Consider the following 16,122-nt stretch of genomic DNA (forward strand, 5'->3'; position numbering starts at 1 on the left):
TCGTGGCTTCGGGTCAACGCCCTCGCACCCCCGGATTGGCAGCACGTCCTGTCCTGTCCTGTCCGGTTCTTGCCTTTGTCGCCCATCATCGGGCCCGTGCACATCCCCATTTTCCCTTCCAATCTGTCTTTCTCTCTCTCCCCCCCTTGGCCCACTCAGTAGGCTCTCGCCAAGTTCCGCAGGTACCAATCCACCAGCCGTCTCCCCTGCTTCGCCTCGCTGATATGGATCAAGTCGCCCTCGATGGCGTAGTCCAACCCCTCTGAGCTGCCGTTGCCCAGCACACCCACGACCTCGCCTTCCAACAGGCCCCCCTCGGTCCAGCGGATCTGCCGACAACTCCGCTGCTTGTTCACGAGGAGCCAGCTGCGGAGCTTCTCGGGCTCGACTTCCAAGAAACCCGCGAGTTTCTGGATGCTCATGGTCGTGTAGAGTTTCAGGTACGACTTGATCAGGGGGTTGAAGAGCGTGTTGCGGACCTCGTCCATGAAGATCTCGGTGTGGTGGTCGACGGGGTCGATGTTCAATGACGGGTTGTCGAAGTCCGGAGGGGTCGGGGTGATGAACTTCGGACAGGCAGACTGGAACAACTCCTTAAAGATCGGCAAGCTCTCCGTGCCGCCGCGTTGCAGTTTCGCGAATTTCTCGCCGTACTTTTCGCGCAGGGTCGTGTGGATGGAGTCGTCCAGACGAGTGGGCGCAAATGAGACGCAGATGGCGATGAGGGCGTACATCTGTTCGGTCTTCTTCGCGATGGCGTCGAATTGCCCTTGATTGGGTCCCTTTTGGAAGTTCTTGGTGCGAGACACGTACACCAGGATGTGGCTGAACATGCGCACGGCGTCCGCGTAGCGGCGGAGCATCATGTAAGAGAAGCCGACATAATAGTAGGTGTTCAGGTGCGCCGCCATGACGCGGGCGAACATGGCTTTCTTGTTCATCTCGATGTCGTCCAGGGTCTTCAGCGCGAGACTGAAGTCTCCGAGGAGGCAGTGCACACGCAAGAGGCCGATGATGGAGAAATAGCCCAGCATGCGGTAGAGGGGGCGTGAGCCATACTCCCCAGCTACGGCCGTGGGGTCTTCGCCTCTCTTTGTGGCAGCCAGCTGCTCGTTGATCTGCGAGCGTTGGATCAACGAATACAGGACGTTCAGAACGCTGTAGCAGCCCCATGTGTTAGGATTTTCTCGCAGAACTTGGGCTTCCTCTTCAGTGGGTGCGGTGCGAGCCACCCGGTTGCGGTAGCGACAGAAGGATTCGAACTGGTAGATGAATTCATCGATCACATCCCAAGCCCAGTAGTAAGAGGGCGTCTCGATGTCTACCGGGCCCTCGGAGTTGAGGATGTAGTGGAAAAGCGAGCAGTAGTTGTCGTAACTTTGAAATCTGTTGAGGCAGTGTTAGTCGTGTGCCTTGAGCACAACGAGGTATTACGACAACGACATTGAACTCCGCGACAAGGGGGGTATCCTGGGAAGCTCACTTGGTTTCCAGACTCGCTTGAAACTCCAAAGGAGCGGCAGCAGCTTCAAGTTGCGCTCGTAGGTCCGCAGGTCCACCACTGATGATCGAATCTCCACGCTCCAAGTCGGCGCCCTCGTCATAGCTGTTTACCTGCTCTTGATAGTCTGCCACGAGAGTTTCTTCTTCCACATCCTCGTCCGGGAATGCGGCGCCGTTTGTGTAGGACATTGTGGCCGAGGGAAGAATTTCTTTCTCGGAGGGTACTTCGATCCGGACCGAGAAAAGGACTTGCAGGTGAGGGAGTCACAGGAGAACAGGAATCCCGCGCACAGTAGACTTCCGTGCCAAAACCTGCCCCGATGTTGTTGTGGTCGGTGGAAGTAAATTTTAGCGGCCACTTGGAGGGCTGGAGAATTGAAGAAAGATGTGTGGGCTTCGATAAAATCTATATCGGGACTAGCGCAGCCTTGTGTGGATGACGTCTCGCCCGGCGTCAAAATGTCAATTGAAAGCCTCGTCAAGTTCTGTATGTACCAACTTCTTGAAGAGACACCAAATTCTTGGAATGAATGAAGACAAACAGACATGGCGACCTCCTATGAGACATTCTCTCAGACCTTCAAAGTCGCGTTGATCCAGCTCCATCCCAAGGTACCGTGGTTCTTATCCTCTCAACCACAGCGGCAGCTCCGTACATAGTGCATGGTAGATTACTGACATCGACAACATCCAGCCTCTCGATCTGGAATACAACTTCTCCGCTGCGTCGGCTTACATCCGCGATGCCGCTGCACAAGGCGCCTCGCTAGCAGTCCTGCCCGAGTATCATCTGACGTCGTGGGTCCCAGAAGATCCGCAGTTCGCCGTCCTGGCCCAAACCGCTTATCAATACGTGCCCAAGTATCAAGCGCTGGCGCGTGAGTTGAAGATCAACATAGTTCCAGGGACCATTGTCACCATTGATCCAAAATCGCCACCTCCGGCCACCAGCAATGGAACGTCTGCAGACTCGAAAAACCCGCCGGTTCTCCTCAACATCGCCCCCTTCATCTCCTACACCGGCGAGCTTTTAGGCAGCTACACCAAAGCCAACCTATGGATCCCAGAGCGCACCGTCCTCACGTCAGGCCCAGCCTCCGTCAAGGCTAATCACCATCATCTATCGACCGAAGAAGGCCCGCCTCCACAGCTCAACCCTCACTCTATAATCGAAACTCCCCTTGGTCCGGTCGGCATTGTGATATGCTGGGACCTCGCGTTTCCCGAAGCCTGTCGTGCTCTGGTCCGCCAAGGTGCACGCCTGATCATCATTCCCACCTTCTGGACAAGGGACGATCTCACCCCGGAAGGAAGAGCTTATGGGCCGGATGTGGATATCCAATTTTTGAGCTCGGCCCTTATTACACGGTCATTTGAGAACACCTGTGCCATTGTCTTCGTCAATGTGGGCGGCCCGAAGTCCGAGGGCTACGCCGGGTTGAGCCAAGTGGTGTTGCCGCTGGTTGGCAAGGTTCCTGGATCGTTTGAGGATGGTGAGCCAGGGATGAAGATTGTGGAGTGCGATATGAGGACGGTCGACGTGGCCGAGGAGAACTATAAGATAAGAGAGGATCTGAAAAGAGAGGACTGGCACTACGGCTATAGCCATGGCAAATGAACAGAGATGAGGGCCGGCGCGAGAATTGTCACGAACCTGAAATAATGTATTACAAGTCCTAAAAAGAAAAAAAAGTGCAATCATAAAACACCTGCGCTCGTGATGATGACATTTACTGATCCACGTTCCGATGCCCCAGCGCTTTCGATGTCACGACCAATCGTGCGCCTGGCACCAGCTTTGCTAATCTACATCGTAGCTTCTTCGGAGCCAAAAAACACCATCAACGCATATCATGATCCTGTGTTGCCATGATCCTCAAAGCTCGGTCGCGTCGAAGGAGTTTCGGGACTCTTCTGAGCCATTGTAGAGCAGTTCGAAGCGGTTTCGGTGCAACATTCTGGTGCGCTTGATGGGGTTGGACTTATACGGCAGGCTGATGTCCACGGGCGGCAGCGGCTCATCACATTCATCGGGATAGAAATCAATCTTGAACTTCCTATACTTCAGGCGTGAGACCATGCAGCTTCTCGCAGCGAGAGCCGATCGGATGCTGTTGAGTGATATGTAGGCATGGCCGTTCCTGAAGAAGAGGTCGACTATTTCCAAGTAGTGGATGTGTTCGAGATCTGCTCGAATGCCATCCGCAGTGACCCCCGGGCCAGCAAAGCGAATCACCAAGTTGCGAGTTCGACCGTGCGACTGGACGCTGTGGGTAAAGCTTGGTTGCATCCGAGTTTGTTGGTCATCCCATTCCACGATCACCTGAAGACGGTCAGCAGCCTGCACGGCCCAACTCATATTTGATGTTTGCTTGCCTTCTTGCCCCCAATTTCGATGCCATGTGTCTGAGCATAGCGGAAAAAGTCTTGTGCTGCGGTCGGGTCCACAAAGCTGACGTGGGCGGAGCGTTTCCATGTTCGCAGAAACATTTGCAAAACCGGACCACCCTTGAGAGCCTGGGCGAGGCTGTGGAGTGTCGCGTTGGGCAAGAGCCCGGAAATTGTGAGTGACCGTTTTGTCGGCCTGATCTCCTGACGAGTCTGCTCGCCTGAGATCCATCCGATCTCCTCTTGCGGATCACCCACCTCGGTGCACTCAGGTGTAAGAAGCGAATTGATACTTGACCTGACGCTTGTCTGCATATAAGTGACGTGGTGACATAGGGTAGAGGCTTCTGAGGAGTTGGCTGGAGGGCAAGGTCGAGAGATGGGAATGGGTACTGATCTTGAGGCTCCATCTCGGGGCGATTCGGTGGTGGGGACGTTGATCGAACTGGAGTCTTCATCTGGAGGTGTCGGCGGACAAATGCCACTGACCAGAACGGCCAATGTCTCAGTGGTAACTCCTCCGGCCAGCAATGCCTGCTTCAGCGAAAGAAACTGACGCCGAGTCTCGAGCTGTCGATCGACGTTAGGGACTGTGTGCGACCTTGACGGTCAGAGCAACTGAGAGGAGTAGGTGCTCACCAACGACTCATACTCAGCAACAGATATTGTGACTGTCTCAGCCATTGTAATAAGTTTGGCTTGCATCCTCACAGATGCCATGAAGGAACAGAGAGAGTTGAGAGGGGGCAGAGCAGGAGATTGTCAGGTTGAGATGTAAGGAGTCCGATGGGGAGATGAGTCGTCCCTTCCACGAGCACGGAAGAGCCAGGTACGATGCTCTTCTTGCTGCCACACCCAGAGTAATCACATAGATTGACTGACCACTTTTTGATCAGAACTGACTGGGGAGCTGGCCAAACATCTATGCTTCACCCTTTGTGGTGCTCGGTCAACTCACTATCAACAAGGTGTTGTTGACAATCATCGAAGTAGCAGGTTGCTCGAAGAAACAACATCCGCTCAAGCCAGACAGGATTCGGGAAAGGTTCATCCATGGCACAACAATCCCTTCAACCCTTCTGGACGGTAGCAAGGGGCATGTAGTGTGTTCCCAGTCTCTACTAGAACGGCACCAGGATTCGACCAGGCCCAACACATCCCGGAATGGTTACGGACGAGTGTTCGTTGTTCGGGTCCAGTCCTCTCAAAACATTCTGTCATCTCCAGCTCCACTTCCGGCCTTGAGGTCCAAGAACAGAGCAACGTCAGAGCTTCTCCTGGCTTGATATGACCTTCATCCAGCGGTCAAGGGAGCTTTTGTGCAAACTCTTCTCCATGCTCTTTGAGCACCGAGTCCACCATTTCAATACTTCCTCTGATCAAGCGGGCTCGTTCCTCTGGATGCAGGTCAAGGAATTCCTGGAACTCGTGGAACCAAGTGTCATCCTTCGCCCGCCCCCTGCCATCGTATCCGACACACATCTCGGCCAGAATGGCGAGCGCTAATCGGATCGCCATGTCACCCTCGTACTTTTGGGGAAGCTCTGTCTGATTGATTGGGTGAAATATTGACTCGGGGTCACTCTTGTCAATTGCCAGGGCAAGACACTGCATTCGATCCTCAAACGTCCACCACTTAGGGAGGATTTTCGCATCTTCCGCCAAATCGAGAAATCGTTGGAAGTCGTCGATGGCTAGTACTCGTCAGGTTAGTCACGGCCCTAGCAGAATACCCGTGGAGGTTGTGGATGTGGGAGCTCACCGTCACCCTTGGCCCAGACCAGGCCGTCGATTGGCTTTCCGGGATAATAGATACCGTGGTCCTCGTCCCGGGACAAGTGGTCAGTCTCGACTCTTAGGCGGTAAGCATCAATGATGAGTCGCAGGACTTCGTCATGGCTGTATGATGAGAGATAAGCATTGGGATCTCCTTTGCCCTGGACCATGTTGCAAAACGACTTGTGCTTGCGCCAGTGGGCTTTTTGACATCTATCAGGGCGTCAGTACATCCACCACACTATGAATATCTGTGTAGTATTACTCTTTGGAGCAGTAGTCGACCAACATACAGCCATTGCATCGTCTCAGAGGCTTCTGGAATCCCAGGGCCAGGCAGTTTGCGCAAACAGACAGTTTCTTGCCGTGCATATACTCGTGCTCGATTTGTCCGACGTATGTGACGCCACATATCGGAAAGGTCTTGGTAGGAGCAGCCATGGTGGGAGAGAAGGGGTGTGAAATGTTTGGTGTGGTGTTCAGAGTGTCTCTATCACATTGTCAACTCGGACGGGCAGTCACTGCAGTTCAATCAATTCATTTAATTAGCCGAAGATTTGGCGGCGAAGGTGCTCGGCGCTTCTACGCTTCTACGCCTCTGCTTCCACGTAGAGCCCCGTCCAGTCATCATCCTCCCCTTTCCCCCTTTGGGTGGCCCTCGGGTGGCCCCTGGGTGGCCCTTAGGTGACCCTGTCAGGTGCCTGTTGTCCGCCGGACGCTCTTATGTAATAATAGGACCTTGGCCTAGTGAAGCCTGGTTCCTTGTTTTGGGCGGATCACCACGGATCACCGCCATCATTATCATCATCGCCCCAAGTCACGTCCTCCGACCACCATCAACGCAACAATTGTTGACAGTCGCCATTTACCTTCAACACACCTTCTGCGTCTGAGCCTCATCTCTTCCTCCCTCCAACCCGAATCCCGTCCGTCGTCGCGGGGACCCAAACGCTCTTGAGAACGCCATCCGCATATCATCGTCAGTCTTTAACTGTCTCGAGATGGCGAAACCCATCGATAATCCTTGCGAAGACGAGCCACAGGCACTACCCTTCAGAACTGGAGGTCCACTCGCTCGCATTGAGGAATACACCATCTTCTACTTCCTCGCAATTTGCTCATGGTGCCTGGAGATTGTCGCTGCATGCCTAGGATCTCTCTATGGAGGGCAAAGCCATCCGTTTATTGGCACTGTTACGCCATTTCTTGCCATGCACTGGTGAGTAGTCTTCGCGTCTTTCGTCGCGATCCGCCATTCGTGTGCCTTTTGGTCTGATAGAGGGATGGCATTGAAATAGGATGGCGTTCCTTCAAACTTGCTGGATGATGGCGACCGCTCCTCGCAACACGATCGCAGACCGGATGGCCTACCTCAATCTTGCTTGTAGATTCCAAAGACTGTGTGCTGTAAGTCAGAGATCGCGCGTTCACGTTCCCACCGACTGACGTTTCAGCCAACTGCCCTGATCGGCATGGTTACCTGGGCCGTCGCATATCGTTTCCGCGGCAAAGCCTCCAGCCAGGCGTACTGGATTATCTTTTTGATCGTGTGGATTCTCGAAACGGTCGTCTGCATCATGAATGTCTACAACAACATCAGCTGGGAGAGCGACCTGCTATATCAAATCGCTCCCGATGAGCCTCAAGGCAATTTCTGGCTGGCAGTTCTGGGTATTCGATCCATGTGTCGCTCGAAGCACAAGCATCATGAAAACGAGGAGATGGAATTGAAGCAAACGAAAAGCGGAAGAGTGTAACCACAGGGCTGGAGGGATCTAAGCAGCGTTTCCAAGTCTCCTGCGATGTACCCGGATTCATGATCTGTAGCTATTTGGATGGGATATATGGCGGCGTATGGAGCCACGTCTAGTCATTGAACAGTCTAATGCATGGCGGCCTCGATTCGCCGCGGGAAATCATTCCTTTTTCAACACTGGGAGAAAGCCTTCTAAAACACCAGCATGCTCGTTACCAGGAGCGTACCTTCAAGAATGGCCTCGTCTTGCTGCAGGTCTCTCTGTCCATACATCCGCGGCTCCAGAGGCAACCCGGCGGGTCTGCATCTGCTAGACAGAGGGCCAGCAACATACAGAGTTGCAGACATGGACTGTCTGATGTTGTCGCAACCCGGTTGGCACTCCTCAAGCAGGAGACACTTCCACCTGAAGGCTGAAGACCACTTGTAGGGACAGATTCTCTCTCCAAGGCGGGATGGAGAAGGCTCATTTCAATGCCAAACCGACTGTACTTCAGATTAGAACCACAGGTCCGGCTGATAATCTGCTGTGAGTCTCGGATCCTCGCCGAAGCGCGCTTGCCAGGAGCCGAATCCTCCCTCCAGCACGCAAATCTCCTGCGACGGCTTCTGCGATCCCTTCTCCTGCTCGTCCTCTGCCGTCTCTTCTTTCGACTGCGCCTGCTCGCGGGCTTCTTTGGCGTCCGCCCTCTGCTTGGCCCGCGCGTATGCCAAAGCCGCCTTGGGCCCTCTCTGTTGACTCAGCATACAGTGGAAGATCACCTTTTCCTTGTCCTTCAGCGTGCGCAGCAGCTCGGGCATTCTCACGTCCAGCTGGTGCAGGGGCACCCAGGTGCTGCCGCGGATGTTGCCCCCGATGTGGTCGGAGTCACGCACGTCTATCACGGCGATCTTGGCCTTCTCGGCAGGATCCAGGAGGAGCGTGCTCAAAGTCGTGGGCTGGACATATTGGAGGGACGAGAGCGTGATCGGGTTGGCGTTGGAAGACATTCTGCGGGGTGCAGGGGAACGGAGGGAGTGGTTGACTAGTTTTTGCAGTGTTCGGGGCAGATACAGAGTCTCGGAGTAGATGCTGTGACAGTTCATCAACGCTCCCTATCACCAGACAGCTCGTAGATATTAGAGAGAAGACTCCGGGTGCATTAATCACCTCGTACTGTACGCAGTTGGCAGTGTGACAGCCGCTGGATCTCGGTCCGCAGAAGCTTGAATGCGATTGGCTGGCGATTGATTCTGCGTCGCCGAGCTTTGAGATTGCAACTTCATCTTCTTTCAATTGAAGTGTTAATAAATACACGCACACTTCATCGCCCAGCCACACACTGCAACCCGCTCGCTGTTCTTTTCTTGAAGCTATTTGTCCACCAGGGGACGTCCATGGTCTGACCTCCGTGGGCCCTGTCACACGAAACGCCGTGAGGATGAAGGCGTCCCCGTCTCTGCAGAGCTGTGCACGGTGTGCTTTATTTCCACAAAGGTCGTCACTACACCTCTTCCCCATCTCCTCAGGCTACCAGAGGTCAGCAATCCGCGATGCTGTCCGGCCTATACTACGGGCCCAAGCGAGGCAGCTCTGCTCTACAGCTCCCCAATTCCAGGAGTCACCCTCCGCACCCCCGAACTCCAGACCTTCGCGGAAGAACAACCCAGCACCCCCAAACGCGATGAGAAACCAGCTGATGGACCTGATCCGCGAGACCCGGGCCCCGGAGCCCAAGAGGAAAGAAACCGTCGCTTCACGCTGGGACCAACTGCTGGGCACGGCGCGGAACCAGAATGCCGCCCACCGCAACAACAACGAGAACAACACACCCACCACGACCTCAACCTCGACACTACTCTCCGACCTGCACGAGGACATCTACTCGTCGTCGCTGCCGCCAATTACGCTGCGCCTGCGGCCGACGCTGGGCCGCACGGTGGACGGGATTTACGGCGACCCGACGCGCGGCTTCCGGCTGCTCGAGCGCAAGTGCCACGAGAACAGCGTCAAGGCCGACATGCGCAGCCAGGAGAAGCACGTCCGCCGCGGCCAGCGCAGGAAGAACATCCGCATCCTGCGGTGGCGCAAGCTGTTCATGGAGGGTTTCCGGAGCGAGCTGGGCACGATCCGCAAGATGAGGAAGCAGGGGTGGTGAAAGAAGAGGGGTGGGAGAAAATGGATAGATTCAGACCTGAAGATGCAGATTCTCCCCAAAGATGGGTCGGGAAGGGATTGGAAGCAGGAGGACAGAATCCTGAGAACATGAGCTTGCTTCTCCTTGCAGAGGTGAAATACCGTGCATACAGAGACCCAGTTCATGCAATCAATGTAATATCACCACGCCCGATTGCACCACAATGGGCTGGGGGAACAGATAAATTGGAGCCTGCCCTGCTCTTCCCGTGCCTCTTCTCTTCCGTGGGCTTCATGACATCTTCGCAGTTCCCACACACGCTTGGGACTAACTCTGTCCATAGCATGGCATGGCGTAAAGCATCGACGAAGGTCTGGTGGTACCGGGACAGACAGAGAGGGATTGAACAAAACGCAATGGAAAAATCGTATTGGATATGGCGCCTGCATGCCCAACTCCCTCCCTGTCTGTTTTGGCTACTTGTATATCTCTCTGTCTGGATATTGACTTCTAGATAATAGATAAATACCGTGCACACCCCCCTTTCGTCCCCCAGGGACCCGGTCGTAAGATTTTACAGTACTATACTATACTATACTATATATACTGCATTCTACCTGCGTTCTGCTGTACACTAAATAAATATTCTTGATATGTCTACACCTATATAGGTACACCCTCACCTCCTATCCCGGATGACAACTATGTCTTGTCTTATTGGATTTTCCTAAGAGTTGAAACAGAAGAGGAAGGGAGAGTCAAATCCTAAAAGATGCATATTTTCTTCGCTTTCTCAAAGGATTGTTAGTAGTAATAGTGCCTATCTCAGCGGCCGGGACGGCGTGCATCAGAGCACTCTCTGTCCGCCACGGACCCAGGAGTAATTAATAGCATCCAATATCATCCTCTTTGATTCGGACGTCTTGAGGGGAGGGGTCCCGAAGAGTACAATTCTGGCCCACCCATTATCCTGGATGTTCGTACATACGCTGGTGTTCCCTAGTTCCACCGAGATGAAGCCGATGAAAAGCGATGGCACTTCTCAGGAAACCTTCGCAACGCAATGACCATAGAGACACACAGTACTGTGTATTATCCAAGAACTTGACGCCCGCCGCGGACATTGTCGTAAGTGTCTTCTCCAGCATTGTCGTCGATATCATCCCTCCAGAATCGCGGCGAGTGCTAGTGTCCAAATCAAGCCGCATCCTGATGGGTGCCTGACAACGAGAGAGAGATGTGTCGACGGCACCCTTGACAGCGTGCTCTTGCGCCCAACACACCCGTTCCCCAAAGCTCGGTTTGATTGATTCTCCATGCTTCATCTCAGTAAGGCTTCCTCGCCAGCTTGGCAATCTGCATGAGATCGCACGGCACGTCGCCGCCGCCGCCGCTAGACTGGTGAGCTTTGTACTGCTTCTCGGTTTGGTCCAATTTGCGCTGGATGCCGTCGTCCTCGGGATACTTGGCTACCGCAGAACTGAGCACTTGGATCTGTGCCGGGAAGGACGTCACGTCGGCCGGCTGTTTGTCGTACCACTGCAGGAACTCGATGATCTCGCCGTCAATCACGGTCGTCTTGCCGCTGACCACTTGGGTGCAGTTGTCCTTGACGCAGAATGACTGGAAGCCGCGGATCGCATCGCCCTTGGACGCTTCCCCGCGGAGCTGAAGGATGCAGCGGTGGCAGTACAGATGCAGGCAGTTGAGGACCCGGGCGTCGCGCTTGATGGCCTTGCAGCGGACACATTTGATGACTTCGGTGATCTCTTGGCCGCCCTGATGGAGTTGTTCCAGGCTCTTCATGAACATGACAAACGTGTGGGCGATGGCTGGAGTCTCCCAATTAGTTCTTTTGTGCACCCCTCCACGACCGGGAAAAGTTGGTCATGGCTTACCTGGTTCCTTGTCGATTCTGGCCTTCTTGCCCTGTTTGACCGCACCCGGACTTGGGGCTGGCTCGCTCTCTATCGGCGCTGCGACACGCTTCGTGCCTGCCCCTGCCGCCGTCGGCATGGGGTTCTTGCGAGGCGTGGGAGGTCTGGTCAAGGACTCTAGCAGTCCCGGAAAATTCTTCTCAAGGGTGGACATTCCGAGCGCGACGACGCCCCCTGGGTCCGCCAGCCGCATGGCAGAGGTTTCCACCGGCGCGGAAGTGACGCCAGGGGTATCGCCGAGGGGAGGTGCTGGTAGAATACTCGCACCATAGTCGGGAGGTGGGGAGGCAATGGTCTCAGACTTGACGGAGGGTGAGGACAATGGGATGGACGTATCTCTGAGTACTACCGCTGCCGCTTCTGCTGCGGATGGGGTGCTCGTGCTCCCGCCGGCCCCCGGAGCCTCAAGAACGCGCAAGGACGAAGTGGGAGGAGCCGGTAAGGCAGAAGTGACATTGGGAAGAGGAGGGGGTTTTGCACGGATGTGCTCATGGCGTTGACGGTACTGAACGACACGGTGGGCGACACGGTGGGCGAAGCCATACGGGTCGCCTGTCAACTCGGTCAAAACTGCCACGAGGAGGAGGTTTTTGTCGGCACTTGTCCCCTGGTCGTTGCTGATGGCCTCGACGGCGTTCTTCAACTGTGGCCTCAAGCCCATCTGGGTGCAGATACCGTCCATGACAAAGTCATTTTCAATGATGCCGCGTTGAAAGAACGGCTGGCTTTGGGAACGGTGGTCCTTGACGACTCGCTCATCCATGTTGTCCATGTTGTCCATGACGTGACAGATCTGAGAGGTGTTGGAGCTCATTCTCTCGTTGACGGTTTGGAGCTGGTCGACGAGGCTGCGCTGTTCAGCCTGGAGTGTTTGTGCCACTGCCTTGAGCTGTTGAAGGTGTTCACGAATATCCTTGGTTGTTGATCGGTGGTGGTGAACGAAGGGCAGACTTGAAGGCATCCTGGCGGACGAAATAAATAATGTTGTGAATGGGGACAGGCCCTGGCGACACTTGGCGAGTCTGCCTCACTCTCTCTCCCTCTGCCTGAGGAGTTAAGTCTGCCGAGTTGTGAATGTCACAAAGAGACCACGAAGAGAAGGGCGGGCGACAACTTCATAAAGCGGACGGACGCCTGTCTCTTCGCCAGATCTGGGTGTGAGCAGGCGGTGACCAACCACGTCAAGTGAGGCAGAACCAGCCTGGGTGCGGTCTGGAGTCGACTTGGTCAAAAAGTCTGATGATATGAGAGGACTCAATACAACAAGGAAGTCAACCGCAGGGACAGATACAAAGAGGATGATAGAAGCTCTAGACAGACTCTCATAGACTACCTACAACGGTGACAGGATGCCACGACGACATTGTCGCTACTATGGCAAAGCTTCTTTTCTCTGTTGACATCGGAAGTGAAGACAAGGGCGGGTCACCAGGAAGGACACTGGTTGTGAACGACGGTGAAAAGTTCATCTATCCACGAAGGATGGGCAACCACCACACTAACATCACATGGTTCTACGAAGCCTCCCGCGTCCAACCTGAGGAAGAACATGCCAAGCTGTACTGCTTAAGGATCAGCGTCCCTCATGTTCGATTTGAACCTTTCGATCGCCCTCTGCTTGGTCTTTTGCCAGTCGACATATGGTTTGAAGTACCCCAGTTTCTCAAACTCCTGCTTGTCCAAACGGTGGTACGGATCGAAGATGGCCTTTCCCTTGACATCCTTCAACTCCGGGATCCACTTGCGGATGTACTCACCCTCAGGATCATTCTTCTCGGCCTGGCTGACAGGGTTGAACACGGTGTAGCTGGGTTCCCAACCTTGCGTGTTGTTGCTGAGATCCCAATCGATCAACGTCTCTGCAAAATATCGCTCTCCCCGTCGATAGTCGATGAGCAGATTACAATACAAGTAGCTCGAGACATTCATGCGCAGGCGGTTGTGCATGTAGGCTTCGTGTTTGATTTGCCGCATACCAGCGTCCACGAAAGGAACACCCAATTTGCCCTCCTCCCAGCGCTTGTATCCTTCCTCATCTTCCTCCCAGTCCACAAAGTCGAATTTGAGATTCTGCGGAAGATTCATGGACGTGTGAGGCGTCTGGAGCAGGGTCTGTCGATACAGCTCTCTGAAGACGATTTCGCGCACCCATCCAGACATGCCTGGGTCGCAGCCTTCCTTGGAGAAATCAGTCGAGTTGTTATTCCGCTGGCTCACCGCGCTGAGGGTTTCTCGGACGGAGAGGACACCGGCGCTGAAGTATGCTGAGAGCCGGGACGTAGAGTCTTTTGCCGGATTGGAGCGCGTTGCCGCATAGTCGGCGATCTTGTCATCAAGGAAGTGATTGAGTCGCTTCACGGCAGCGTCGTGGCCTGCCGGCCAGAGCTTACGAATTCGTTCCCTCTCCTCATCGGAAGCAAATTGCTTTTCCTTGGGTGGGCTGGGAACAGGGCTGTCAAAGAACTGCTTCAGTTCTTTCTTTGCTTCGGTGGAATTCTTCGAAGGCGCGGGAACCGTGTCGAGAAGACTTGGATTTGCCTTGACTTCAGCAAGCCACGCCCTGTGGTATGGCGTGAAGACTTTCATCGCCTTCCCACTGTCTGTGAGTATGGTGCCTGGCTCCACTACCGTCTGGTCATGGTGCAGGGACAGATGGAATCCCTGGGACCTGGAGTTTTCGGCAGTGGCCTCCTTGAAGACTCCAATGTCGCGGCGCAACTCATCGATTTCGTACTCGTAGTTTGCGTACACATGCGAGATATCGTTTTCGCGAATGAAGTTGACAATCGTCGGAACGATCTCGTCACGTTCACTGGCTTCCAGGAAGGCCAATGGAATATCCAATGCTGCCAGCTCAGCTTTCATAAGCGCAAGGTTTTCGAAGATGAAGTCCGTCCTGGCTGGTGAAGTGCCATGCCAACGGAATTCGGCTGGACAATTGACGTACACACACAGCAAAGGAGCCTGCGACCCTTTTGCCAGCTGAGAGGCGGCGTTCAAGGCACGATTGTCGTGGACGCGAAGGTCCTTGCTCCGGAACCAATGCAGGACTCTCCTGGTGTCACGGGGGTGCTCCTGGTCTGCAAGGAGACGCCCCAGTTCTTCATAAGGAGTATGGGCATCGATCTCTTTGGCCCGTTTGGTGCTGGGGTGCTTCTGCTCGGGATGAGCTGGCTTGTTTCTCTTGGACATGGTTGAAGATGTGTTGTGCTTGGAAGTGAACCTGCTGATGGGGATCAAGGCATGCGTTGGAAATAGACCAAAACTGCCCGTTGAAGAGCGATGAATCCAAGGGTCACGGAGGGATCTTCTTAAAGCCAGCGACCTCAAGACCTGCATCCCTCCCTGGATCGAGAACTAGGGCGAGATGTCAGAGATCCTCGGATCTTGAAAAGGGCAGATCCGTGGATCTACACTTGTCCGTTCGAGCATCTGGAGTCGTGACGTAACGACAGCAATGGTGACGGAGGCCGCTGCCAAGCCACTGTTTGAAGGTTCATTGAGGCCCGGAACCGATATGGCAGTATGTAAATGGGCATTTCCTGTCGAGAACAAGCAGTCTTGGTGATGATGATGGATTATGTTGTTCTGGTGCCCACGGAAGAGTACTTACCGGATTCGCTGCAGAAGATTCCTACCTACCTTACGACTTACCAACGGAATGAATGGCTGATGGCCGGCTGAGTAGGCAAAAGATGAAAATCACAAAGGTAAGGGGATAGGTCTGGACCCAGGCGAAGAGAGAGAAAGGGTGATGGCAGAGAGAGCAGGATACTCTGCGCTGCCGTATTTCAAAGAGCAACAAGCTCTACCTGCAATTTTGCCCAACAACTCGTCCCTACGCCAGCGACGGCAATACTGCCAACGGCGCATAATCCAGTCGTAACAGACGACGTTGCAAGGAGAATAAACCCTTTCCATTTGTCGATGAAGTGTGACAAAAAAGAACTTGACTCGACAGCGTCGCACATGAATTGTAGATGCTATTTCCGACTGGACGTAATACGCAGTAGGCGAGTAGTACCGAATACGCAGCAGAAGGAGCTGTGAGCAGAGCTCAACGGGGATGATTATCATGCGCCCAGATGTCAACCAACAAACGGGCCTGTGGCTTGATGAGTATTACAGGTGGTGTTCGTACGCATTTGGCCGAGAAACAGGGGGCCACAGGGACCTCCGTAGATACTCCGTTCCCATCGTTGCAGATACGAGAGCAAGGCAGGGCGCAGGGCGGCGGGCGGCAGCTTCTGGAACGAATGGATCACAATAATAATGGATCACACACCAAGGAAGTGGGCAAAGAGTGGGCTTGATCTTCATTGTCCGTTGCCAGTGGCTGCATTAGTCGTCTGCTGGTTCGTGTTCGGTTATTTGAAGCGAGAACAGGATACCGAGTACTGTGTGCCGCTGTGGTGCTGTACTCGTCCTGCTGCATAATGGGGACGGGTGATGTAGGGGGCTATGGACGGGCTCCTTGTCTTGTTTCCTTTTTTCTTTCTTCGCCCCCCCGGGCGTGTATCCTGTCTTGTCTCTGATAAATGAATCCGTGAAATAATGTGAAATCAACGGGATAAGCGCACGAGTAGCAGGCGACGGTGAAACAGCCTAAATGGGGCAAATGGATGAGAAAAACACCAAAAGAGAG

At 54.2% G+C, this 16,122-nt stretch overlaps 9 protein-coding genes across 9 annotated transcripts; 3 read left to right on the top strand and 6 right to left on the bottom strand.

Moving 5' to 3' along the window:
• Positions 1–155: 155 nt before the first annotated feature.
• Positions 156–1,692, bottom strand: AYL99_04936 (eukaryotic translation initiation factor 3 subunit L; the record flags this gene model as incomplete). Its single annotated transcript, XM_018836448.1, has 2 exons — positions 156–1,386; positions 1,484–1,692. 2 exons carry the CDS (start codon positions 1,690–1,692, stop codon positions 156–158), a joined length of 1,440 nt encoding a protein of 479 aa, XP_018693301.1.
• A 357-nt stretch (positions 1,693–2,049) lies between these two features.
• AYL99_04937 (hypothetical protein) lies at positions 2,050–3,121 on the top strand (the record flags this gene model as incomplete). Its single annotated transcript, XM_018836449.1, has 2 exons — positions 2,050–2,115; positions 2,198–3,121. 2 exons carry the CDS (start codon positions 2,050–2,052, stop codon positions 3,119–3,121), a joined length of 990 nt encoding a protein of 329 aa, XP_018693302.1.
• A 258-nt stretch (positions 3,122–3,379) lies between these two features.
• On the bottom strand, positions 3,380–4,575 carry AYL99_04938 (hypothetical protein; the record flags this gene model as incomplete). The annotated part of the gene is made up of 3 exons (XM_018836450.1): positions 3,380–3,826; positions 3,961–4,461; positions 4,531–4,575. The coding sequence occupies 3 exons, from the start codon at positions 4,573–4,575 to the stop codon at positions 3,380–3,382; spliced, it is 993 nt and encodes a 330-aa protein (XP_018693303.1).
• Positions 4,576–5,196: 621 nt separating this feature from the next.
• Positions 5,197–6,108, bottom strand: AYL99_04939 (hypothetical protein; the record flags this gene model as incomplete). The annotated part of the gene is made up of 3 exons (XM_018836451.1): positions 5,197–5,585; positions 5,654–5,880; positions 5,933–6,108. 3 exons carry the CDS (start codon positions 6,106–6,108, stop codon positions 5,197–5,199), a joined length of 792 nt encoding a protein of 263 aa, XP_018693304.1.
• Positions 6,109–6,668: 560 nt separating this feature from the next.
• AYL99_04940 (hypothetical protein) lies at positions 6,669–7,424 on the top strand (the record flags this gene model as incomplete). The annotated part of the gene is made up of 3 exons (XM_018836452.1): positions 6,669–6,886; positions 6,966–7,074; positions 7,122–7,424. The coding sequence occupies 3 exons, from the start codon at positions 6,669–6,671 to the stop codon at positions 7,422–7,424; spliced, it is 630 nt and encodes a 209-aa protein (XP_018693305.1).
• Positions 7,425–7,921: 497 nt separating this feature from the next.
• AYL99_04941 (hypothetical protein) lies at positions 7,922–8,413 on the bottom strand (the record flags this gene model as incomplete). Its single annotated transcript, XM_018836453.1, has 1 exon — positions 7,922–8,413. One exon carries the CDS (start codon positions 8,411–8,413, stop codon positions 7,922–7,924), a length of 492 nt encoding a protein of 163 aa, XP_018693306.1.
• A 674-nt stretch (positions 8,414–9,087) lies between these two features.
• AYL99_04942 (hypothetical protein) lies at positions 9,088–9,561 on the top strand (the record flags this gene model as incomplete). Its single annotated transcript, XM_018836454.1, has 1 exon — positions 9,088–9,561. The coding sequence occupies one exon, from the start codon at positions 9,088–9,090 to the stop codon at positions 9,559–9,561; it is 474 nt and encodes a 157-aa protein (XP_018693307.1).
• Positions 9,562–10,866: 1,305 nt separating this feature from the next.
• AYL99_04943 (hypothetical protein) lies at positions 10,867–12,438 on the bottom strand (the record flags this gene model as incomplete). The annotated part of the gene is made up of 2 exons (XM_018836455.1): positions 10,867–11,372; positions 11,439–12,438. The coding sequence occupies 2 exons, from the start codon at positions 12,436–12,438 to the stop codon at positions 10,867–10,869; spliced, it is 1,506 nt and encodes a 501-aa protein (XP_018693308.1).
• A 605-nt stretch (positions 12,439–13,043) lies between these two features.
• On the bottom strand, positions 13,044–14,669 carry AYL99_04944 (hypothetical protein; the record flags this gene model as incomplete). Its single annotated transcript, XM_018836456.1, has 1 exon — positions 13,044–14,669. The coding sequence occupies one exon, from the start codon at positions 14,667–14,669 to the stop codon at positions 13,044–13,046; it is 1,626 nt and encodes a 541-aa protein (XP_018693309.1).
• Between the last annotated feature and the right edge of the window lie 1,453 nt (positions 14,670–16,122).

Source organism: Fonsecaea erecta (genome assembly GCF_001651985.1).
Source record: "Fonsecaea erecta strain CBS 125763 chromosome Unknown Scaff4, whole genome shotgun sequence".
NCBI lineage: Eukaryota > Fungi > Ascomycota > Eurotiomycetes > Chaetothyriales > Herpotrichiellaceae > Fonsecaea > Fonsecaea erecta.